Source organism: Eurytemora carolleeae, unplaced genomic scaffold (genome assembly GCF_000591075.1).
Source record: "Eurytemora carolleeae unplaced genomic scaffold, Eaff_2.0 scaffold1680, whole genome shotgun sequence".
NCBI classification, from domain to species: Eukaryota; Metazoa; Arthropoda; class Copepoda; order Calanoida; family Temoridae; genus Eurytemora; species Eurytemora carolleeae.
This window is the reverse complement of record NW_019397590.1, coordinates 243-26898: the sequence shown is the minus strand read 5'-3', so window position 1 is coordinate 26898 and position 26656 is coordinate 243. Positions and strand designations below refer to the sequence as shown.

The window sequence follows — 26656 nt, the reverse complement described above, 5'->3', positions numbered from 1 at the left end:
AACTTGCAGCGTTCTTCGGCAAACATTGAATAAGCCATGTGAACGAATGTATTTTTCTCGTGCTTGAAAAGACAGTTTTGGGTCGCAAAGTCGTAGCCTTATCTTGAGAACGGATATATTTTTCACATTTTTGGGGAATGAGGGCATTTTGTGCACTGGGCCTCCAAAATATTTGTTTAACTCATCATTTTGCAAAAGCAGATCGGGTAAAACCCTAAGTTAGCTAATTTCCTCGAAAAAATCGTTTCTTCAAATTTTTTTGTGTTTCCCCAAATTTACGCTCTGCTGTCCAGTGTTCGGGGCCTTTATAGTGTAAAGAGTAAACAGCTAAATTAAGAGATAAAATTTGATCATTTTTATCTATATTTGATAAAAATTGAGAAAAATTCAGCAGAAAATAAATATAAATATGGATTTTGTTTATTGTTTATTATCATTTCCAAGAATCTGCTGTTTATGTAAATAATGTGAGAAATTAAATAATGTTTTTAATATAAACTTTAATATCATTTTTAATTCTTTTGAATTTTTGGGAATATGCATGTTGCATGAAAAATAAAATTCAAAGAGCTGACGAGTGTCGGCGTTATTTTTGGTGGATATCATCATTTGTATCTGGCATCTTCTTTTTTAGATCCACCAAAATACAACAATATCAATCCTATGATATATAATTTTTGCCCCGACAAAAGGTTTCAGAAATACCATTGTAAATTGCGTCATGGGTATACCCCTCTCTTGTAATGTAGGTTTATTTCGTCAAAAATTTAATTGTTTGATGTTCAGGGTGTCCCAATAAACATGACGACTTCTATATCGTCTTCTAACCATGTGGTATTTGTTCATGAACACAGTTATTGCAGTATTCCAGTTTAAACATCTTTTATCGAAAACGCCTGGTCTTGAGATTTTCAAAGTGTGGTCTACCATTTTTGTATCTTCAAATTTGATGGAGATATTTCAAAATTTGCAAAAATGAATATCTAATATCTTTGTCAATTTTAAGACACAGGAAAGGAAGACCACTGATTAACCTCATTTCTATACTTTCTTTGCCAAGCCTTGAATATCAGAAATCAAAGACGACTTTCATTTATCTCTATATATCTTTATATGTTAAGATGTTAAGATGTGATCAGTTTATATCTTCATCTGTTTAAATTTTTTTCTGTTTATATGTTTATCTGTTTATCTGTTTACCTCCTTATCTGTTTATCTGTTTATCTGTTTATCTTTTCATCTAACTGTATGTTTATCTTTTTACCTCTTTTTCTGTTTGTCTGTTTATCTGTTTCTCCGCTTCTCTGTTTATCTGTTTACCCCTTTATCTCTTTTTATTTGTTTATTTGTTTATCTGATTATCTGATTATCTGGTTTTCTGTTCACCTCATTATTTATTCATCTGTTTATTTGTTTATTGCTTATCTGATTATCTCCTCATCTGTTTATCTTTTTATCTAATTATCTGTTTATCTGTTTACCTTACTTTTTCTGCTTATTTAATTATCTGTTTAGCTGTTTATCTGATTATCTGTTTATATGTTTAGCTGTTAGTTATTTGCTTTTGTTTTTATGGGTTTATCTGTAAATACGTATCTGAATATCTGCTTCTCCATATACCAAGCTAACTATTCAAAAGAATGTAATTGAGAATGTCGTCTTAATTTGAATATTTGAAAAAGTCTGGATTTTTGCATTTTTTAAAGAATATGGTCAGGGGCAGGATTTAAGTGAGGAAGGTGCTAGATATATTTCGGAACAAAAAAATCCAGATTTAGGAACCTTAAAAGACGCGCTGAGGCGAAATTTTTTTTTGACTTTCCTGTTTTGCACTATGTTTTTTCCTTAATTGCTATTGAGAAGCTATTCTGAAATCTCCGGGGGGGGGCCTAGGCTCTAGCCCCCCTAAAATCTGTCAGGGGAGTGCGAAGGTCCTGCCGCCACCCCCCCTTTATCCCCGAATATGGTCCTTGGCTTATAAAATTGTAAACATACTTAAAACCGGGAATTGTTTATAAATAATGATCGGTACCGTTGTGTGGAGACCTCAACGAAAACAATAAAAAAAATATTAGGATCATCATAAATAGCTGACGAGACCATGCCCAGCCGTGCTGGCGTTGATAGTTCCCCGGGATTACAGCCGTGGGTTGACATTGATTGTCAAGAGAATCTGAGTTGTACCTGGATAGATACTTTCGGGAAATGGTTCTGGAGTAGGGCATTCACTACAAGACGACTTAAAAGCACCATAGACGACTTAAAAGCACCATAGACGACTTAAAAGCACCATAGACGACTTAAAAGCACCATAGACAACTTAAAAGCACCACAGGCAACTTAAAAGCACCACAGGCAACTTAAAAGCATCATAGACGACTTAAAAGCCCATCGACGACTTAAAAGCACCAAAGGCATCTTATAAGAACAATAGGCAACTTAAAAGCAGCATAGACGACTTAAAAACTCATATAGACGATTTAAAAGCCTCATAAATGACCTCAAAGCATCATAAATGACCTCAAAGCATCATAGACGACTTAAAAGGATCATACACGTACTTTTATATCATTATGCAATATTGAATATACACGTACTATTTTACCATTATACAATACTAGCTCGGGAACCCAGCGCTTCAAAGGTTACTAAAAATTACTCCCGCCGTTTATCCGCACTTGAACGATTTTACCGGGAAACTAAATTTTCGCAGTTAAAGTTGACACACTCAACTTTGAATCTTAAACTAAGCTAAGAATATTTCCTTGGGTCTTCGGAGTTCCCCAATCAAAATTTGAGGCAAATCGGATCAGGGTTCCTGTGTTATGATCGAACAAACAAACAAACAGATAAACAGACAGACAAATTACAACTTTATATGTAGAAGCACGCACTTTTACATCATTGTACAATATAAACGTAATATATCAATGTTATTATTCAGAATTATTTGACCTTGGTTGGACAAACATTGAACCCCAGCCTCAGGCGGATCTTCAGTCAGTTATTCTGCATTCAGAGGTGCAACGAATCTTCTTCTTCTTCTTCTTCTTCTTCTTCTTCTTCTTCTTCTTCTTCTTCTTCTTCTTCTTCTTCTTCTTTCGCCAGAACTTGGACCATGAAGAACATCTATATTAATACTCCAGAGTTGACAGTTCTACTTATTTTCAGGTTAAAAATACTTAGATGAAAACACGTACAGGGTGTCCCACGAAACATTACAGTTGGTAAATAGTTTAAAAAGTCTTCTTCCATAATGTATTAAGTTGTTTGATACCGAAATGAATGATAAAAAATATTATATGGCAGTCATATTAGGGTATAATTGATTTCGAAATAAAATTTATTTTAGTAAAAGATTTTTTAATCAAAATATGTTGCAAAAAGTTTTTAATTTATAATACAGTATATAAAAGAAGACATAAAACTATTCCAAAATTGTCATGTTTCGTGGGACACTCTGTATATGAAGTGACACTAACCCTTACCTAAAGGAGTTTAGTCTTTGCCACAAACCCTGATTTTCTAGTCCCTATATCTTTGTAACCCAAAGTTGTAGACCTTAGATATTTTAAACTGTGAAAAAAATAAACTATGTTTGAAATGTTTAAGGTCTACGACTATGTAATAGACTTTGGCTACGCTCAATTTAATATAACCGAGGTTAAATAATTTACTTTATTAACTAACTAAATTTCAAAACTAAATTTAAGAGATCAAAAATATCAAGGTGACGTGGCAGAATTCTCTAGATCTTCTTGCCGCGTCTGAGTATCCGGCTTCTCTCCTCAGATCGTCTTCCGCCACAGTACTCCCCCCAAGAAGGCAAGGCGGAGTCAAGGCGGAGCTAAGACTTGCTAGATATATTTCGGAACAAAAAAATCCAGATTTAGGAACCTTAAAAGACGCGCTGAGGCGAAATTTTTTTTTGACTTTCCTGTTTTGCACTATGTTTTTTCCTTAATTGCTATTGAGAAGCTATTCTGAAATCTCCGGGGGGGGGCCTAGGCTCTAGCCCCCCTAAAATCTGTCAGGGGAGTGCGAAGGTCCTGCCGCCACCCCCCCTTTATCCCCGAATATGGTCCTTGGCTTATAAAATTGTAAACATACTTAAAACCGGGAATTGTTTATAAATAATGATCGGTACCGTTGTGTGGAGACCTCAACGAAAACAATAAAAAAAATATTNTTTGGCTACGCTCAATTTAATATAACCGAGGTTAAATAATTTACTTTATTAACTAACTAAATTTCAAAACTAAATTTAAGAGATCAAAAATATCAAGGTGACGTGGCAGAATTCTCTAGATCTTCTTGCCGCGTCTGAGTATCCGGCTTCTCTCCTCAGATCGTCTTCCGCCACAAGACAACTTTAAAATCAATCCTATGAAACAATTATTTTATTTCCATCATTATATTGAATTTCTTATTTTCTATGAATTTATTCGCAGATTTCTACAAATTCTGCAAATGTCGTCTTTTCAATGAAAATTCCAGAACCTGCAGACCAATTTTGTGAATAATTGAGAGATTACAGAAACTAATAATTTAATAAGATTACTTATTTTTGATGATAAGCTTAAATTTTATTTTCTCAACCTGTTCCTGAACAAATAAATAGTTTACTGTAGAATTTTGTTAACATTTTTTATCGTCATTATTTAATAATTTGAAGAAAAAACTCTTAAAAACGTATTCACCCAAAAGCGATTCTGAACGTCGACCAGGAACCGCCATATCTCATGCGTCGAATCTGTGTACTGCAGTGGGAGGAGATCAAAACAAAGAATTCAAGGGCAACGCATCATTTTTGAGGGAAAAGGGCCCAAGGGGTGGAATAAGAATATATTGCTATTGTATTTTCCATATTGACCAGAAAGCCAAAAATCGCTCTAACTTGATATATTAACTTGTTTTTTGATGGACTCTAATATCACATATCCCTTAAACTTCTGTGGGGGCATTGGGTTTGTTTACATTCCTCCCACAGAGTGCAGTACATAATATGCGTATATCTGAGTTGGGCGTTCCTGTATATAGTTCCTTGCTTCTCATCAACTTTTACCGGGTACCAAACGTAGTTCAACCATATCCAACTGCAGTTCAACTACTTGCTATTCATTTCATCTGGTCAAAGAAGTAAGAATTTATAAAAACAGTGGGTTTTTAACCCACTTCAATTTTTTTAAGGCTCAATCTTTAGACCCAACTCTGACGCCAGCTTGTGTCACGTGATGGGCAGCTGCAAGATCTTCAGCTTGATTTACGGAGTTTAGGCCTAATAAAATGAAACCGACCTTGGTTGGTTTTAGTGGAGAATTAGTCTCAATGTTGAGTCTTATTCAAATCAATTTCTGGAATCCGCCAATTTAAACCATGAGAATACGATACTAAACCGGTTTAATACATCAAACTCCGTGGAAAATTTACTTGCAACTTAGATCGCTAAGCTTGAGCCTTAAATTAGTCTCAAAGATAGCTTAGACCTGAGTCTTAAATCCCCAATTTTTTTAATCGCGGTATCTGGTAAAATGGTGAGAAAAAAATGTCCTTGTAGATTAAATTTTTTCCGGTTCAAAATTAAAATTTTAATTTCAGTGTCGTTGCTGCAGTGTCTGGGCGTGATGTTGATATCGTGAGATCTATGGAGGTTGCGGCAACTGCTAGAAATGATGTTGTAACAGCTAGAACAACTGACGCTGCTGTTAGAAGTGGGACAGTCGGGAATAACACTGCTGAAGCTAGTAATGGTACAGTAGTAAAGTTGAAAACTGATTCTCCCAAGCAACAAGCAGTTCTCAGAGTAACATTTGAAGATCTTAAAAACATGAAAGAGTTGGTTAAAACAGTTGTAAAGGAAGATAATTTGGCCTCGGCTGTAAGGTAACATTTTAAATTTAGTTTCCCCTTCTCTAACTTTTAGCGTGGATCAATAAATATTTAAAAGGAATTGGTTTAATCTCAGCGGGAATTTTTGTGTGGATTACCCTTAACCCCGATCGCTTAGTCCGACAAATTGGAGTTCTCTTATTGATGTCGTGCAAATTTCCCGGCTTCTGAATGGCTGTTAGGTTTCTGCAATCGACATCTGATTGGTTGCATTTTTGTCTCTTTCCTGGATATCAGATAAATTAAAAATGTTTGCTTAAATGTCAATTATCTATATCCTGTAACCTTGTGCAGTCCATACAGAGATCGGAATTTAAGTGTTGTGTATCTTGTGGCTAAGCATCTTCTGCATATCCACGGATTAGTAAATATCATGGTATATCATGGTAATCGTTTCCCGTAGGAAAAACTGAACCTCAAATTAAAAGTGCTCACATTGGATTTCGAGATCAATAGTCACTCAAAAGTTTAAAACTCAGATCAAATTAATTTCTCTTTAATATCCCGTGATGGTCGTACCAGGTGTAACAGTAGTGGTAGGCGATTATATCAGTACAATGAAGACGAGTTTCTATTTGAGTTTTTACTTATATCAGGCTGTTAAACAGCATGGATACACATAGAAGTCAAGAGAAGCTGTCAATTTAAAAAAAGCTTCTCTTAGAAAACTTGTCAACTTGTAATACGAAAAAAGCTTGTAAACAATCAAAACAGTGGATATCTGGATCAAGCATGGAAGATTAGCGCTGTTTCATTTAAAAGTTTTGACCGCAGGTTATCCTTCCATGACTGTGTTGGAGGATGCAATGGCTGTCTCAACATAGAGGACAGGGATAATGCAGGACTAGGAGATCTAAGTATGTTTTTAATTATATTCAATCCTTTATAAATAAACAAAAAACAGATGGTGTTTGTTTGGCCTTAGAACAGAACTGGTCAATGCATCTTTTACTGTTTCCATACTGGTTCGTTAACAATTTCATTGTTTAAAGCCTTAACGGAATGTATTTTTGTAAAATGTATTAACTGGTTTTAACGTTAACGGAACTGCTAAGTGAGTTAACAAGAATTGTACCTCTATCTCTCTAAGACTTTGAAAGTTTTTTTTGGAATTAGGTCAAATTAAAATACTTAATTTTTTTATTAGAAGTATTTTTTTTTATCTTCCGTTCGTTTGTTTCATTTAACGTTATTTTCGTTTGCTAACAAACTGGAAATTATAACATTTCTTTCATACTTTAGAATATTCCAGAAATTTTTGAAAAACTGATTTTTGTCAACGGAACGTTTCCACTAGACTGGGCACGTTTGAACTTTTTCTAGCCGTTTCGCTAACGGTTGGTTCCAACCATTAATAAAAAAATCAGGTAGCCGTGAGTTTTAAAGTCCCAGAACGTTCGTTTAGTTAACGGTATTTTCCGTTTTTTAATGTCTTTTTTAAACTGTTTTTCGCCAACGGAACGTTGCCTAGCCCTAGACATACAATGCCTAAACTTGAATATTTGTTTTAGTAATCGAACTGGAAACCTTGTATAAAGGAAAACAAATCTCACGTTTTATGTCCAGGTAAAAAAATAGCATTTGATGGGACTTTGGATAGAGAACAAGATCTTTAAAGGGACTGTTGTGAATCCGACATGGCATTTGAGATTATGTTACACAGTTTCTTTAAAGGAGCACTATACGACTAACAACTTTATTCTAGAAAAATAATTCTTTTTGAGTTTTGACTAATTTAAATCATATATTATAGTTTAACCCTGATATTAACCTTCATAAGTAAGTAAAGTAATTATTTATTTATAAAATACCAAAAAAATTCAAAAAGTAAAAATAAAAAAAATTAAATAAAAAGCTTTCAGAAAAAAATAATTCTTGAATTTTTTTTAGCACCCCACGGCCACCCATGAGTGTCCACAAAAAATTTCAGCCCAATCGGTTCAGCCGTTATGCCGGCTATACGCAACATATATGAAGTGTCTTTTTTTATTATATAGAACAAAAAAACATACAACATTAATTGCTTCAGGAGAAAATATTTAAAAACCTCTAGAAGTAGAGGTTGTGGTAATATTTCCCCCCAATTCTAAAAGTTATGTAAAAAATAGAAAAAAAGGAAAAGGAGAGTTACATATTTATTGTTTACATTATATTTAATATAAACTGGTGGTGGATTGTTTATAGTATTTTTTAACGATGAACTAACAACTTTTAGAATTAAAAATGATATATTTATTTGTAATGTTAAAACAATAAAATAGGCTTTGGCCTGTGGGTTATGAAAAAGATAAAGGTTCAACGCAAAACGGGAATTTTTGAACATCTTGCAAATAGTTGGCTTGTCCTTTTTTTGACATGTTTGCAGGTGTTAGAAAATAAACGTCAAGGTTTACGGCCGGTCAAATAAAAAACGGTCCAAAAATAATTTTGATTTTTTTCAAATTTTGAAATCCGCCAATGAACACAAGGAAATCTGGGAAAATGTATATAGTTATATTTCTCGTAGACTGCAGAGTCTTAAGCGCCCTGTAAAAACTTCTTAATGAATATTTTTAGAGCTGATTTCTGGGCTTATGCTGGAATCTATGCCGTGAATGCTACCGTTGAAATCGCTAACTCTAAATGCAATTCAACTAAATGTTTAGTTCCGAATCCAGGTAATGGAATAGAGAGTTTTTTCCTTTTTATGATGCATATAATTGTTAAATGATATGCTGAATACTTTAAAGTTGCTGGGAGCCATTAAAAAAGACGGAGTTGTCCGACGTCTCATTTTAAATAGTTTTTACATGAATTACTAATTTTTTCCACAAACCCAAATTTTCTAACTCTAAATCGAAATCTTTGCAACCTGATACTGAAAACCTTTTAGAATTTTAAAATATGACTATTTAATCTAACAGAATTCATAGTTTAAAATATAAAAGGTCTACGACATCGGGTTGCGAAGATATAAAAAATAGAGTAGGTCCTTTAAACTAATTATCATAACACTGCAATAGGACGCTAAAAAATCTTATTTCTTACAGGATTAGTATTTAAGACTGGTAGAGGAGATTGTGCTACATCTCCCTATACAAACACTAGAGATGGATTTCCCGGACCTCATCTTAACTTTTCAGGTCAGAAGCCGAATTTTTTAAATTTGAGCCGCGTCTCAAATTCAATATGTGGCTGAAACATTGCTGGTTCCACTTGAAATTGTATTTTGTGTTTTGAGATTTTAGCCGGCGCTCGCCGCTCAATTGAAACCGGTTTTTGGCTGTTCAGCGAGGCGGTTAAAATTCTTTTAATTCGGCCTCAGGTTGTACAGTAAGGGTGTTGACTCTTGATGCGGAGCTCCAAATTCTGGTACAAATTCAGTAGAGCAGTCTACTTTCCTGAACCTGTTATCTATTTAGCATATGCTATATTGATTTGGGTCAGTCCATACGACAGGATGTACCTATCATTAGACTAAACTTAGAGAATAATTTGGGAGTTGGGCATGGTTACAGATCGTGACCTATGGCACTCCAATGTACGGAAAATGTCGTCTCCAAAGAAATTAGTAGCTTAGAAAGACTGTTTGTATGTGCTTGGGCCGGTCTCATTTTGTACCCGAAACCCATCTCCTTAATTATGCAGACTGTCCCATAAATGATGACGTCATTACGGCTTTTAACTAGCTACCATTGGCTGTGTAGACGACATTTCCCGTAAAACGGAGGACATTGGTGTGACATAGGTCACTCAAATCCAGGGAAAAGGACTGCTCTACTGAATTCGTGTAGTACATAAAGTAAATCACAATCACATGATTAAGGCAATCATGTTACGTTTTACAGCATAGTTGAAATAGGCCCATCTAAGATGTGCGTATTTATAGGATTAATGAGGATAGATATAACGTAGTTAAGTTAACTACACAAATGTTTATAAGTTTAATGTGCGTATTAAAAAGGGTTTAGGTTAACCAGCTTCATATTCATTTGAAACGCAGTTCAAATCAATAATGGTTTCTCTGTAGAAGTTTACAAACATAGATAATTAATAATGTACGATGTACTGCAAGTTTACAGAATATGTGTCCCGATATTTATTACATTTGTACCCGCCTGCCCTTTCCTCGCAGTAGGATTAATTCCGCTCCATGAATATGATTGGCTATATTTTCAAATTCTATCAAAAATACGACAATTAAAAAGAACATAAGCACACAAAACAAAATTTATTGATTCATTAATTGTCTTTTTGTCTAAGTTTTTAGAATTTAAGGGGGATAACATCTGTTCAAACTTTTTTTACTCTCAGGAGTTGCTGGATACTTTCATGATAAATTTGGGTTTACGGAACAAGAAACTGTAGCGCTCATGGGAGTTCATACAATTGGACAGGCGCACTACCATCATTCAGGATTCAAGGTGGGGAATAATATTCAGTTAGACTAATTTTCATTTTGACTGATTTTTTGTTATGCAAGCTTAAAATTGGGTACATTGAATCGGAAACTGTACGTAGATTTTAAAAATCGTCTCAACCTTGAAGATCCAATTACAAAGGAGTCAGTAGATCCTTATTTATTACCCAGTATGTTTTACTTGCATAGCATCAAACAGGGAAGCCAAAATTTATCTTTTTCGTAAACTACCCTTTATTTGAGACAATATTAGGTTACTGGAAAGACCAAAGCCATGATTACTATTAAAAAGAAAATATAATTTGATGTGTTTTAAAGGGTTCCTGGGTGGAAAATGAAAATACAGCTTTTAACAACAAATACTACCAGATTCTAGCTAATCAGTCAAACAACTGGGTTCAAAAGTAAGTATTATGTACGACAGGGAACAGAGAGGTTCTTTAATATTCGACAAATCCCAATTTCCTAGTCGTGCTATCATAGGTACAACCATTGTCACACTATTGTAACGCTTTACATGAGCACTGAGCAGTGTAGAATGTAGATAGCTAGATACCACCTATACGACCTATGGTTGTACCAATGGTAATAGGACTATCAAATTGAGCTAACGTTATAATTGCCATTAATACTAATTCTTGCGAGCTAGAATGCCGCGCTGTACGCCGTGCGGCTAGGAATGGGGGGGGGGCACATTATCTGAGACAAACGGGGTTGAAAAAAAAACGGAAAAGGAATCAGAAAGGAAAGAAAATACGATGTAACCCACTAACGATTGGACTGTAAAGACGGCTTAAAACTCTTAAGATTTGATGATTCCAAAGCATGCAATTAAATCCTCTGCCTTTAATATAGTCTTTTTATGATTTGGCAAAGATATAAACAAGTTTAAAGTTTCAAGGAATTACCAGTATACGGAAAAAGACATTTTAAATTCCGTACAGTCGTCTCTGCGATGCTTTGTAGATAACCCTGTAGGAAAAAAGCAAAGAAAACAAGATAAAAGAACTTCAAAAATGTCAACAATAGTCTTTGTATTTCTTTTTCTTTTTAGAATCTTTAAAAAGTCTGTTTTTTTCATTTAAGTAACAGCTTCCATTTGAAAATGGGGGCACTATTTAAATCTTTATCTGATCAAAAATCTGGAATATATCGAAATTTTTAAAACTTAAAGAGTGTTTATAACCCTGACAAATTCCTCCTGTTGTATCCACAGAAGAAATGCGCAAGTAATTCTAATTATGAGACAAAGCTTTCAGGATTACCGTTGTGATTCACTCTATAATGGAGAATCGTTTGAAATTTAAAACTAGCAAATGTATAATTGTAATTTTGTTAAGTAATGTTGGAAATACCACTACACCCCAATGGCAGTGGAATGCTGCGAATAATGTTGGTTTTATGTTAAACTCAGACATGGCAATATACAAGGTACCATTATAAATATATATTTTTAGATTATAAATTGTAAAAAATGAAAATAAAAAGAGCATCAAAGTTATATGTTCATTGTAAAGGGCTTTCAAGTCACAGCCAAAAAGCATTGTAAAAATTTAGTTTTCAAAAAACGTAGGAGGTTGCGTTGAGTTCTGATGGAGTTAGTTCCTGTTCCTATACCACCTGCCCTAAATCAGCTGGAGCTTTCTACGTAGAACTCTACGCGGCAAGGTAGATTTTTACGCAAATATTTCTACGCGGCAAATTTTGGCAATTTACCACGCGACACCGGGATGACAAATATTTTAAGCGGTTGCCTAGGTCGTCGAGAAGAAGTTGGACTTGTAATGGATAGTTGAACTACTTCTCTAGTTAAACTACTTCTCTAGTTGAACTACTTGTCTAGTTAAACTACTTCTCTAGTTGACCTACTTCTCTAGTTAAACTACTTCTCTAGTTAAACTACTTCTCTAGTTAAACTACTTCTCTAGTTAAACTACTTCTCTAGTTAAACTACTTCTCTATTTGAACTACTTCTCTATTTGAACTACTTCTCTAGTTGAACTACTTCTCTAGTTGAACAACTTCTCTAGTTGAACTACTTCTCTAGTTGAACTACTTATCTATTTGAACTACTTCTCTAGTTGAACTACTTCTCTAGTTGAACTACTTCTCTAGTTGAACTACTTCTCTAGTTCACCCATGACAATCTTTTCCATCAAAATTTTATGAGAAACAAAGATTTATGAGATTCCACCAAAGTTTTATAAGATCTTCAAGCAAATGTTGGAATCAAAATCTTAAAAGTTTTAAAAGCAAACCAAGTTCTTGTCCAAGACAGACTATTTTTATTTTACAAATTCTTCATTATGCAGATAATCATTTTTCCAATCTTCTTTTCTTTCAACCCTTTATCACTTTATTATCACTTATTATCACTCCGGATATAAATTAGTAGAATTTAGATTTTTTCACAAATTGTTCATTATGCATATAATCATTTTGCCAACCTTTTTTTTCAACCCTTTCTCATTTTATTTAACTGTGTTAATTTTTCTTCAGTTTCATACTTCGGATATAAATTAATAGATTTTAGATTTTTCTCAAATTATGAATCTGCTGCATTGTTTATGTATCACGCAGTAATTTTGAGAAAAAGTTCAAGAAATCTCCATAGCATATAACTGTATTTAGCCATGTTCAATGTGATCTAGGACATGGTACTCCCATGTCACAGCACTGATCCCTCTTAAAAAGTTTTGACTAAAATTTTGATTAATTTATTTGTTTTAGTAACGCAGAATGGATTCCAGATTTTGCTGCTGTATACACAAAACTAATCTCCCATGGTGCAGTGAATTTACAAGATATCGACTAAATGTTGACGAAATTACGGCTCTACGCGACGGTCGGATCGTGCATTGTATACAGTAAATGTGTGATTAATTTTGACAAGTAAAAGAAAGTAAAGCTCCAAAACAACGTTGCTGAATTACCATCTGTAATTTTTTACCGAGTATTAAAAAATAGAATTATATTCCCTAGCATTTTTTGAAAAAGTTTCTAATTATAAGTTTGGCCTTCAATCATTTTTTCTATATCGCTACATTGGCCATATACATCATTGCATTTCTGATCGGGTACATAGTTGGTTACATTACGCTGTACAGTACTGCACTACTGATTACCAAGAGTATTACATTTCTGTATTGGAACCGCGAGGTACATTCTTCTCTTGGAACTTGTTTACAATCTTGAAGAGGAATTTCAGTACATTGTATCCTTGGAACATCGTTACAAACCTGCCTTAATCTCGTTTTCAAGACATATAAAACTAGATAACAATTGTCATTTTTCTTGGGACACTCGGTATATGTATTACATATATACATAGTTTTTATTTCTTGTGTTTGAATTGTATACATTTACACTTGGCACTTTGTAAACTATTTTATTAATTTTCATTAATTTTCATAATTAATAAATTGTTGCATGTAAAACAAATGTGAAAAATTATTCTATGTGTATCACTGTACAGTTGTAACTAGAAAAGAGTAGATTGGTTGTGATCCTCTTTCTATTATAATAGATATCTATTCTAAGGAGTTTGTAATTTTAATTGTTAAAATGTTAAGTTGTTAGCTCGCCCATGTTGGAGTATTAGAAACTAGGAACTAGCTCAAATAAGAAATTTTAGTACAGGGTTACCCTTAAAAGATGAGACTGTGGAGTCGACTTGAAACTCTTCAAATGTGACTATTTTAACTTTAAATTAAGTCTTTATTCTTGCATGTGGTCTTTAAATGGGTTATACAATGATTTGGAAAAGAAAGAAAGAAGTTTAAAGTTTCAGGGACTCATGAATATTTTTAAAACAGAGAGTATCAATCCTGAAGAGTCGTCTCTGAAGTCTTGTCCTTTGTGGGAAACCCTGTATTCTAAATGATTTTCCTAAATCATGCTGATTCACAGATCTATCTTTGTCCCGGCAATCTATGACTTTCGATCACAAATTGACCGAGTTTAAAAGAATTTTAGCTGCGTCGCAACTTCCGGTTTTCAAACTATAAACACCGTTCTAAAGTTAATTAGTAAGGAAGGATTTGATTCCGTGATTCAAATTTTAACCGTCGCGGCGGGAGGCGGTTCAGCCAGATCTAGACCTGGCTCAAATTTTTAAATTCGGTCTCTGTTAAAAATAATTGTTTGGGGGATGAGTTTTATACGAAAAAGTAAAATATATAAATTTAAAGATTGTTGAAGTAATTACCCAAACACAATTGGATTCCAATTGAAGAAACAAACCGAATCTCTTCGATGTTCTCAAATAATACTTTGAAATCATTGGATTCGGCAAGAAAAATAAAAGATCTGGTAGTTTACAATAATGAAGAAATAACCTCAAACTTGAATTTTGTTATTCTTTTATTTTGAGAACCTAATGTCGTAGTCCTTAAGTACGAACTTTGCTTTATCAAATAATTAAAGTTTAAAATACAAAATGTTAGCACCATCAGGCTGCAAAAGTATAGGGACTCAAATACTAGAGTTTGAGGTGAGTAATCACTTCCATTATAATCAAAAGTCATTGATCATCTTACCTGTAAACTAAAACTTAACATGGATAAATTTATTTGTTACATATATGTTAATTAGCTGAAGTGCCCGGCGTTGCAAGTGGAATAATTTTTTTTAAATTTTAAAAGAAAAAAAATTTTGAAAAAAAAAAATTTTATTTCTTAAAAAAACGGTATTTTTTTAGCCTGCGTTTCTCCTTGGGCACTAAAGGGTTCCCTTAAAAAATGTCAGCCCATTCGGTCCAGCCGTTTTGCCAGTTATAGCTAACATATATATTTATGCATACTTACAAATTAATATATATATATGAGCGGAGAGCTTTATTATATAGATATAGAAAATATTACATTGTAGAGGATGAAATCCCCGAAAGAGGATTATGAAATCCGCAAATCAGTAGTGTCGGAACCTGGAACCGGAGAAGACCTTCGCAACTTCCTCCCCTTTTATACACTCGTTATTTATCATGTAATTATATCTAGAAGCAATAAATGTACTTCTAAAGCATATGTTATAAATTAGGCATTAATATCTATTTGTAAATACTCCAGAGTGAGAAACTACCAGGAACTAGGGATGAATGAGTTCTATGTCTGAATACTCCAGGGTGTGAAGGACCCGGAGGGTGGGAGCTGGGGAACAAGAGAGGTGAACTTATCCTCACAGGCCATGCGGATCCTCTCCGCAGTAGCCGGAGCATCCAGCTCAAAATAAGGTGGCGCACCTGATTCTGCTCTTGCAAAGGCAATCGCGTTCTGAAAAAGTATTATTTGTATCCCAGTTTTTAATTCTAATTCTCAAACAAATTATATATTTCAATCAGACAAAACTTGAGTTAGTGTCAGTTACAGTACTTTTTCAGATAGTTAAGTTTTACTTGGTTAATTTAAAAGATTTTTAGTTATTTTATACAAATTGTATTGTAATTTTAAAGATTGTATTTTGACTAGGGTTCACTTGAGCAGGGCAGTAAATTGATTTGTTACTGACCTTTACAGCAAAGAAAACACTAGCAGCTAAGAAAAGAGGTGGTTCCCCCACAGCTTTACTAGAATAAACTGCTCTAGGGTTAGATGCTCCACGGAGCAGAGCTACATTGAACACTCCTGAACAAACATTGTCATTGATATTACGATATTTTCTAATAATGCTGAATATAAATTCAGAGTTTGTAATTTTTGAATGAGATAGGTATAATCTGCAAATCATAAACTCTATTTTAACCTAATCCCTGCACACGTGGATTTACCGGTTCTGTCAATATTTTAGAAAACTGTGACTTTCGATCACAATTTGACCCCTTTTACGTAATTTTATAGCCTTTTCTCTTAAATATTTTTTTTGTTAGCATATACATGTTTTAAATGAAAAAGTATAAAATAAACAAATCCGAAAGTTTAAAGATTGTAGAAATATAGACGAAAACACGTTTGATTTCTCTGGTTAGTTCAGGGTGTGCAGAACTATCATAAGACAGAACACTGCCAAAGCTCTGACTTCTGAATTTACCTGGAATATCATTGAAGCTTGGAATCTTGTAAGCACCCGGTCCACGAGTGAGAAGAACTCCAGTTGGAGTGTGTAAAATTTGTTCCATCATAAAGAGCCCATATCCTTGAACAAATGCTCCTTCCACCTGACCAATATCAATGGCAGGGTTGATAGACTCTCCGAGATCCATCACAATTTGGGTAGAAATAACCTGGATTAATCAAAATTCACACATGATGAATATGTCATAAAGAATTCTGGTTACTATACCTGATGGTCTCCAGTGAGACAGTCTACTTCCACCTCTGAGCAGCAAACTCCATAGGTGAAGTAGTTGAACGCATTCCCACTGTTGGTTTTGAAATCGTAGCCAATATCTGGAGTAGCATGGAATCCAGTGCTTGACAAGCTTACTCGTGAGAAGTATGCAGACTTTACCCAATCTTCCCATGTACCTGAAACAAGTTTGATTAATAAACAAATACTTTGTGGATTTTTGTTCAAATCATTTTTGAAACCTGAAGGATTTGAAGATATGAATGGTTCTAATCGTTTCTTTATGGTCATGCAAGCCTCCAAGACTGCCATGCCATTCAAGTCTGATCCAGCACTGGCTGCTGTTGGAGATGTGTTTGGGACCTTGTCTGTTGCTGTCTCAGCTATATGGATTTTATTGTGATCAATATTTAAGGCCTGAAAAGTAAAAAAAATCATTCTAACTATTTTTAAATTTTAGGGTTTACTTTTTAACCGACCTGACTGGCAACTTGAATCATCTTTGTGTGAAGTCCCTGCCCCATCTCGGTACCTCCATGGGATATTAGAACTGAACCGTCTTGATATATATTTACCAGGGCTCCAGCCTTAATCAAATATTATACATTATAAGGGCTAAATAGACATGTAATTTAGGAACTATGATATTAATTTAGAGTTTTTCAGGCTGAGTTTTGTTTAATACCCAAGAAAGTGCAGAATACTTTTAGGTAAACCAAGATATAGCGATTCCAGATATATATTGTTAAATGAAAAGTAAAGATTTATAAAAGGGTAAACTGTTCATCTCAAGGTCAAAATTTAATTGCAGAAATGGTTTTTTAGATTTATAAAAATAAACTTTTATCAAAAATTATTCTGCAACCATCAAGCCAACAAAGGGTTAATTTTAAAATACAAAAGTTATGCTAAGCAATAAAATTGGGGCTTGGAATTAAATCTAAAAGTTCTTTAAAATTAGACAAAAATAATAGCTCTAAACACCTTTATGGAAATTCATGTCAATATGTTTTGATAATCTTCTTAACTTCAACCTTTCTTCTCTGTTTCCCCCATAAAGCTGTCATATTTGCAAAGCAGTTTTATTTGTAGACAAAATACTTTCCAAAGTTGAAATTGACAGTAAGCTTTTAGAAGGTAACCATATAAATATATAAAAATCTACCACCCCAATCCTACAGGGTGTCCCATAAAACATGACAGTTGAAAGACAAATTAAAAGTCATCTGTGATCTTTGAAGAACTTTGAGGTATTTTTCCTTTCTTACATGTAGGATTCTTAAATAATGTATCACTAAGTTTTCCTATTTCTGGCATTTTCAAAATGTGGTCTGCCTTTTTGGGCTTATATCCAGAGATATTCAGAAAACATGAGCACCTGGTTCATATGGAGAGCGGTGAAAGCAATGCCAAATTTTACAGGCACCATAGACATTCCACGCTTTTTCCATCGATTACAAGAGTTGATTTTCTCAATTTCCTTCTGTCTCTCCGAAAATCTGAAACAAACTCAAGTCTTAAAAACTAGGCATCCAAGCAAAGTATATTTATAGATAGAAAATAGAAATAGATGAATAAACAATCTTTTATGCATTCTTATTTGAGTGTGGATGCAATACCTTGATAGTGTTTTGCACTCCTCCCAGCATTTTTTCAAAGTACAATTAATCAATTTCTGATTAAAGTGTGTTGTCATTCCCTCTTCATACAGGTTTCTTTCTCTAAATTAGAACTACATTGATATTTCAACATAAAAAACTTTTTTAATGTCCTACCTTATATCTTCTGCAGGAATGTCTAGTGTTTTAGCAATTTTTTCAATCCATGTTTCAGCAATCATCAAACCCTGAGGTCCACCAAATCCTCTGAATGCAGTGTTAGAAGTTAAATTTGTTTTGCAACAAAATCCACGCACTCGAAGATTTGGCACCTGTAAATAAGAAGATAGAAAATAAAATATATGAAAATTGCTAGAACTTTTTATCAGAATACCTTATATGAATTGTCTGAGTGGAACATTGCTCGCTCTACAATGGAAAAAGTAAGATCCAATGTCCAGCCCGCATTGGCATATAGTAACAAATCCAATGCAAGCACTTTTCCATTATCATCGAAGGCTACCTTGTACTTTCCATAAAACGGATTTCTAAAGCCTGATATCAACATGTCTTCATCCCTAATTAAAGAAATTATTAGATAAATGTAAGACATGGTTTTAAATAGTGCATGGTTTAACAATATACCTGTCAAGCATAATCCTCACTGGCCTGCTAACTTTGTTAGCTGCAACTGCAACTGCTGCAGCAAGTGGAACAGATCTTGACTCTTTGCCTCCAAACCCTCCACCCATTCTTTTTACATGAACTGACACCCTTACATAAAATAATAAAATTATTATTAACTAATTTCAAATGAAAATGTTTAAAAATCTCACCTGTTGGCTGGTATTCCTAGAACTGCTGCTACTGTATTCTGGGTTAAAGTAGGATTTTGAGTTGAAGACCAGATCTGAATCTCATCATTTTCTATCTTGGGAATAGCAATGCAAGCCTGGGTTTCCAAATAGAACTGTTCTTGTGCCCCTGTCCTCATTTCACCTTCTACAATGTTTGTAGCAGATTTAAAAACACTCTCAACATCACCATCAGTTATTCCTGCATTTGGAACTTCATGGAATGAGTTTTCTTTGATTGCGTCCTCGATGGTTATGATAGCTGGTAAATCCTTGTACTCTACTTTTACTAATCTTGCTGCTTTCTGTGCAGTCTCTTGGTCTTGAGCAAGAATAACTCCAATCACCATTCTATAACAGTGAACAAATTGATTTGCAAAGACTAGTTCATCCTTTGCTATTGCAAGAGCAAATTCATTTCTTTCCTTCAGATCTGTACTATCTACCCATTCAACCACTCCAGGAACTGCAAGTGCTGTTGATGTGTCTATACTTAGAATCTCAGCATGTGCTTTAGAGCTTAGAACTAGACCAGCATACAACTCTCCCTCAATATGAGGCATGTCATCTGTATACTGAGCAGTGCCAGCCACTTGATGGTCAGCTGCTTTATGTTTCAGTGGTTTACCAAGTGCTCCAACTGTTGCAGCATCGTTTTTTACCTCAAATAGTTGATGGGAGTGCAATGGCTCCTTTTCAAAGACTTCAACTGCAGAGTTTTCATTAGCAAGGTCATATCCTAGTTGTTTTCTAATAGCCAAGAAAGTTTTGAAAAAGAAGCTAAGTACAAGGGATTGCCTATATCTTATCATTGCTCCTGGTGCATTTGGTGTAAGACTAAGCTCATTCTTCAAGGCATCACAGGCCAGCTCAACAATATTATCATTGAATTTTTGACCTTGAAGATGTAGTGAGCTCTTCACTGCCAAGAGAGTAGTTGGACCCATTCCACCGAATGCCATTTGAATGCTTGATATCACATGATCTGTCCCTTCGTTCTTGAGGGTGACACTAAATGCTCCATTCACTATAGCAATATCATCATCTCTTCTTCTTGCTTGCTTATAAGCAAAGAAAAATTGGTTTTCTTTGGTAAACGGTACTTTGATACTTACCAAGATTTCAGAGGGGCCAACAATGTTTTTCCTGTATCCAGTGTAAAAGTTTTCATCAAAGAAGACTTGTTTATCTTCGGAAATGCTTGCAATTCTCAAAGTGCATTTAGAGGCCATGAATATTGGATTTAAGTCAGAGATTGGACTTCCTGTCATGATGTTTCCTCCCACTGCTGCTACATTTCTAATCTGTTTCCCTGAAGAAAAAAAATATAATGTTTTAGAATATTTAGCCTCGCAAAAATAGATTAAAATTGATTAGCTTAAGTATTGCATATTACTCAATCCTCACCTGCAAACCATTGGAGAATTTCAACAATTTGCTGAAATATCCTAGAATTTTCTTCTGGGATATTCTTTATAACTTGAAAACAAGTCTCCTCAATCTCTGATAAGGTAACTCCAGCCCCGAAAACAACCCCATCAGTTTCTATTTTGATAGCTGTAAGATCAGGCACTAAAGATGGGTTTATATAAACCGGATATTCACAATGCTTGAACTTAACCTCTACACCAAGCTCAGTGTTTCCAACCACTATCTGTAAATTAGATCATTATTGAAAAGTGACTTATCTTGGTAATGAAATATACAAATTCTTACTTTAGCCTCTGGATACATCTGTTTAAGATTCAGCAGCTGATAGGTAGAAACAGGACGATACCAAGTCATATTTTTGCCCCTAAATATGTCATTAACTAATTGCAAACTTTCAATTTAAAATTGTGGTATTGGAAATAAACCTGAAAGTTAGGAACTGCTCATCTAGTTTTGCAGATGCAATGAGTTCCGGAGGAAATAGAGGTTCTTGGCTGGCATCATATGGAACAAACTCCGAGGTCTGGAATAGTTCTTGTGAATCATCTTCTTCAGTCAGATCACATCCACCAGCATTTCCCTTTTCCTTAAAAAGGTTAGATTTGAACTCAAAATTGAAAAGCATGCCATACATAAAGCCACATGGTTCCATAAGTATAAGAAATCAAAGGTTTACAAATGTGTTACCTTGCAGCAACCTCCTTTTCTTCCACAACCTTCCATAGAACTTCTTTTCCCATACTTTGCCCACTCTTCTGTAAAGGTTCTGAAACCCTCCAGAATTGGTCTGTATCCAGTGCATCGACATAGATTTCCCTTAAGAAAGATCAACTGTCATTTAGCATCTACACTACGGCAATCCAAACTTTAGAACACTAATATTGAATTTGGTTTAGTGCAATAAAGTTAGGTATATTTACTATTCGTGGGTCCTTCTGTTAGTCCTATAAGTTAGTAATTGCACCCCAACCAGAGGCGCAACTAGGGGGGGGGGCGGCCGGGCGTGCGCCCTCCCCTAGTACCTGAAAGGGGGGGGCGCCCCCCCTTGCAGAATGAAAAGAAAGAAAGAATGGCGAAAATCAGTATCACAGGAATAAGAAAACCAATAGAGTTATTGTAGAAATTTTATTATACTATAGTTAGTTTTAAAAAAATATTTTTATCTTTCTCAATTCTCAAGGCTAAAGGCTATTGTAAACATTTAATGTAAAAAAAAGTTCTGAACTGTATTTTATTTGTGTTGAGTTTATAGAGTACAAACTGTCCCTTGGATACTGTTATAATGCAGCTAGATGAGAGATTTGCTCCAATAACATCAAAGGCCATGGGTTTGCTTTACTTGTTACAAGAGAAAATAGCTTCACATACCCTGGCTGATCTCAAGAGTAAACTTTCAGAGTTTAGAGTTTTATCAGTCTTTACTTCCAAATCCTTTACTCTTCCTGGACCGAACTTGTACTATACAAGAGCAACCTGGAGATAAGAGGGAGCAAAGCCATTCCAACAAATCTAGACGAAGATTTGCAGGAAATAAATCCTCCAATATTCCCAAACTTATTCACCATGCTGAAAGTAGTAAAAACACTTCCTGTCTCTAGCTGTGAGGCAGAGGGGTCTTTTTCTACGTTCAGGAGGGGTTAAACACTTGGTTAAGATCAAGCATGGGAAATTCTAGACTATCTAATCTAGCAGGAATTCATACTCATAGAGACAGAGCACAGTGTCTGCCAACAGATAAAATTGTCAAGATCTTTGTAAATATGCATCCACGAGCCCTAGAATATTCCATTGTTGAAGGACAGATATTGTTAAATTGTTCTTTTTTAATCATAAGATATTTTTTTAAAGTACATTTTAATTCTCCTTAAAGGAATTGAAATTTTGCCAGAAACTCTGATATTTTAATTCCTTTAATTTTATCTTTGCAACCCAATGTCGTAGATATCAAACTTTGAATTCTTTTGGTAAAATATTCCAAGTTTGAAATATCAAATGTTTACACCACTCGGTGCAAAGATTTAGGGATTAGAATATTTGAGTTTGTGGCAAAAACTCAGTTCCAAATCTAGAGAAAATTCTGAACCTGGCAAATTTCTAACTGATTATCATATTTGATAACTAACAAGATTTATCTTCTTTGACAGAAGTTCTAAAAAATCGAAAATGAATTTAGATTATGAATGTTGGTTAGATCAATCATTAATTTAATAACTTCAAGAAAAAAGGTAACATTATCTGTCCTTTTTCCATGTAGATGATTGAATTTATCATTTACCTATGTATTTTTATGTTTTTTTTCCAGAAACTATAAATGATTATTTCTTGCAATTTAATCTGTAATTAAACCAGGTACTTAAAAAATACTCTTTTGCGATTCGCACAGATATTTAATGAATTGACTCATCATTCATTTTACAGCTGTTAGAAGTATAAATTTTGTAAAAACACAAGAACAAACCCTTAAAAAAACACTTTTGTTTTGGAAAAATTTTCGAAAAGGGGGGGACACCCCCCTTTACCCCCCCCTGACACTTACAAAATAATATATTGCCCCCCCCTAGCAAAAGACCTAGTTGCGCCTCTGACCCCAACTGATCAGTTCAGCATAATCCCTGGCCTCAATTACTTATGCCTGGGTCAAATAACACTAGAAGGAGATTCAAATAGAGTAATGAAATTTTTTAAATATCTTTCATTACCCACAGAGAAAAAAATTCCTTCGTGGGATCTAGGGTTTTTTGCATTTCTTCTGCTCAAGAAAAATGTGAACATTTTTGCTTTTTAGACCTGTTTCGCCAAAAATTGTGACAATTTTGAAAAAAAAAAAATTTCTCGAAAAAATTTGCAAAATATCAACAAAAAATTTCACATTTTTTCGTAAAAGTTTTCGTTCACTGGAAACCCTAGTGTGAGCGCATTTTTATTTTTAAGTGGAAAATCAGAGATAGACTTTTACGGATAACAACCATTAAAAAGTGTAAAACCTTAATACCTGAAAATAAGTTTCCATTTCTTTCATCGAGGGTAAAGGGTTGTTTCTTAGTAATGTATACATAGACATCACAATGCCTGGAGTACAGAACCCGCACTGGCTTCCATGGCTGTTTGCCAGCCTTAACAATTATTATTCATGACGTTACTTGTTAGATTATTAAAAGTCGTTAAATCTTACCTTTGCTGAACAGAGTGAAGCCGTTGCTTAGCATTTCCAATTCCCTAAAAGATGATGATGTTTGTTCAAATTAAGATGTACAGACATAAAATTTTGACTGAAGAAAAACAAGTTTAGAAATTAATACCTCAACAGTGGTGACTGCAAGACCGTGCATTGAAACCACTGGAGCTGAAATGAAAAAGGGTAATAAATAGAAAATACAAGTGTATAAGCTTTTGAAAAATATGAACATAAAACAAGAACTTACTCCAAAATTAAACTACAGAATACTAGATAAGGATTTGATAAATCTGATGGGTGAATGGAATGCAAATAAGATTTAGAAAAAAATAAAGATGATTCAATTGAAAACTCATTTTTCAATTAACATATGATTAATTTAAAAATTAGTATTCTAATGTTTTATTGTTTAACTTACCTAAGCAGGCATTTACAGAGAGATGTACTGTTGCTTGCTTAAACCTGAAATAAAATAAAATATCATACAGGGTGGCTCATAAAACATATAAATTGTTTCTTCCATTGTACGTCTTTTTACAGATACCTGTCATACTTGCTGACCATTACTGTACATGCTCCACACCCTCCCTCCCCGCAACCTGAGTTTATTTAAAATCATCACTTTCTTTTCTTTGAGGGACTAATGCAGACATAATTTTTACTGAGTAACCCAACAAGAATTAACGCCTCTGTTAGCACTGTAGATGTTATGTACTTTCCCAAAGGCTTTTTCTTAAGCAATTTCCCATAGGTATTTTCCCAAGTGGTAATTTACGAAGCGGAAACTTCCCAAGACTGTGCAATCCGCAGCGCTAGGCCCCTTAGCCTGTTCCAGCTGCAGCACTCGGACCCTAGGCTGTTCTAGACGCAGCACTCAGCCCACTAGCCCATTTTAGCGGCAGCACTCGGCTCCTTAATTGCAGCCTGAGGCACCTCACAAGGCTTAACCTAGGGGAAGTTGCCGCTTGGGAAATTGCACATTTGGGAAGTTGCCACTTGGGCAATTGTCACTTGCAAAGTTGCCCTTGGGAAAATGCCAAGGGAAAAACACCTAACACCGCACTGTAGTGTAATTAAAGCTAGAATAAACCGTGTTTTGAATTTAAATAGTTTCCTAGTTTTGTCCCGCACAGTCGTAACTTTAATCGCAGGTAGGTCAGCAGGGTCATACCAGGGTCAGGAGTCTCATCTACAACCTGAATTCATAATTGTGCGACTTTGTGACCTTGTACACCCCTAGTATTAATCAAACAAACAATATTGAAAATAGTAAATTTGTTTAAGGTTCACATATGGATTTAAAAGCTATTTCTCTCTCATCAATATTTTATACCTTTTTAGAGAAAGGTCTTAGGCTAAAGAAAGCTAAGAATTCAATCTTAGATAAGATTAATTTTGTTTTAAGTGGAAATTTTGGTAAACTGGACAAATTACCTTTTTCCCATTTACAAAGAATACAAGTACAGAAACTCCTTCGCCAGGATTATTCTCTTTCCCTGTGATAGAGGCAGAGAGAACAGCTAAAGTGCTTTGCGGCGTCGGCGCCATTTTGATAAATCAACAGCTGATTCTATAAATAGATTTTCATCATTATTCCTAAAATTTTAGAAAAGGTTTGGCTTACATTTTTTGAAAACATTAGTATCATTATAATTATCATTATCATTATCATTATCATTATCATTATCATTATCATTATCATTATCATTATCATTATCATTATCATTATCATTATCATTATCATTATCATTATCATTATCATTATCATTATCATTATCAATATCATTATCACTATCATTATCATTATAATTATCATTATCATTATCATTATCATTATCATTATCATTATCATTATCATTATCATTATCATCATCATTATCATTATCATTTTCATTATCATTATCATTATCATTATCATTATCATTATCATTATCGTTATCATTATCATTATCATTATCATTATCATCATCATTATCATTATCATTATCATTATCATTATTGTTACCAATATTCTTCGTATTTTATGATAATGATTTAGTAAAATAATATTATCTTATATGTAAATGAACAAAGGACTTAACAAGTTCGAAAAACAAGATTTTTTACAACTCAAACTCTGCAGTTTATTAACTTCTAATCTATATGTGTATAGCAATGTTTAATAGACGAGATATCTACAAAAGTAAAAATAATATAAGCAGCAATGAGTAAGTGTCTAAAATGCTTTGACAGTGTGTTAAAAAAGGCAAAAATGTACATTTCACATTCAGTTTTATCCGTTTTTCAGGAAAAGAATTGAGTATTTGCCACAGACTCTAATTTTCTGATCCCTATATCTTTAAAACTACATATGATGGTATAAAGTTAGATAAACCTTAGATATTTCAAACTTAAAGTTTTTTTGTCACAGAATTCATAGTTTGCGGAGTTGCAAGAGAAAGGGATTAGAAAATCAGAGTTGGATGCAAAAATTAAATTTTTTTTCTCAAAATTTTTTCTCAAAACTAATAATTTTCAGGTTTTCTTTTCTTGTCTTCAGTTTTAATTGTGAATTTAGATTTAAATCTTGAACTAAAGTTGAGACTGAAATGCCAGAGATGAATATATCTTAAACCATCTTGAAAAACCTGTTTTAAAAACTAGCCGTAGGTAGAAACCTTAAAGGGAATAAACACGTAATTTCAGGTGATCCTCCATTCATAGTGAGCAAGTGGCTTGTCCGATTTACAACAGTAACTGATCATGGATGAGTGAGAAATTTTATAATTATCTTTCTGAAAATTGATTTTCAAAAACATGTGGTTTCTCTATAAAAATCCTGAAGATTATAAGAATTCAGCATAAAATAGAAAATAATTTTCTCATGTTACTTGAAAAGATGGTTCAAAGGTTACCATTTGTCAATTGGGCACTTATAATTACGTGTATACAATCCCTTTAATGGAATTTGGATCGGGAAAAAGTATATATATAATCTATATGTGAGTCTATTTCAATTTTCATATTTCTATGTATCTGTCTATCTATG

At 34.0% G+C, this 26656-nt stretch overlaps 2 protein-coding genes across 2 annotated transcripts; one reads left to right on the top strand and one right to left on the bottom strand.

Annotated features, from left to right (window-relative positions):
* The first annotated feature begins 3103 nt into the window (after nt 1-3103).
* Nucleotides 3104-13725, top strand: LOC111715054 (putative ascorbate peroxidase). The gene is made up of 11 exons (XM_023490296.1): nt 3104-3171; nt 5599-5883; nt 6664-6746; nt 7401-7455; nt 8446-8546; nt 8919-9011; nt 10183-10292; nt 10607-10692; nt 11629-11719; nt 11862-11956; nt 13019-13725. The coding sequence occupies exons 1-11, from the start codon at nt 3119-3121 to the stop codon at nt 13101-13103; spliced, it is 1137 nt and encodes a 378-aa protein (XP_023346064.1). The 5' UTR covers nt 3104-3118; the 3' UTR covers nt 13104-13725.
* A 1544-nt stretch (nt 13726-15269) lies between these two features.
* On the bottom strand, nt 15270-25198 carry LOC111715053 (xanthine dehydrogenase/oxidase). Its single transcript, XM_023490295.1, has 23 exons — nt 25063-25198; nt 24743-24824; nt 24173-24227; nt 24047-24090; nt 23753-23796; nt 23626-23669; nt 23446-23566; nt 21141-21269; nt 20879-21039; nt 20739-20817; nt 20430-20676; nt 19005-20334; nt 18814-18942; nt 18563-18746; nt 18346-18500; nt 18190-18291; nt 17949-18069; nt 17050-17157; nt 16813-16987; nt 16565-16749; nt 16313-16505; nt 15794-15909; nt 15270-15558 (listed from the first exon to the last, which is right to left on the bottom strand). Exons 1-23 carry the CDS (start codon nt 25174-25176, stop codon nt 15391-15393), a joined length of 4086 nt encoding a protein of 1361 aa, XP_023346063.1. The 5' UTR covers nt 25177-25198; the 3' UTR covers nt 15270-15390.
* Nucleotides 25199-26656: the final 1458 nt, after the last annotated feature.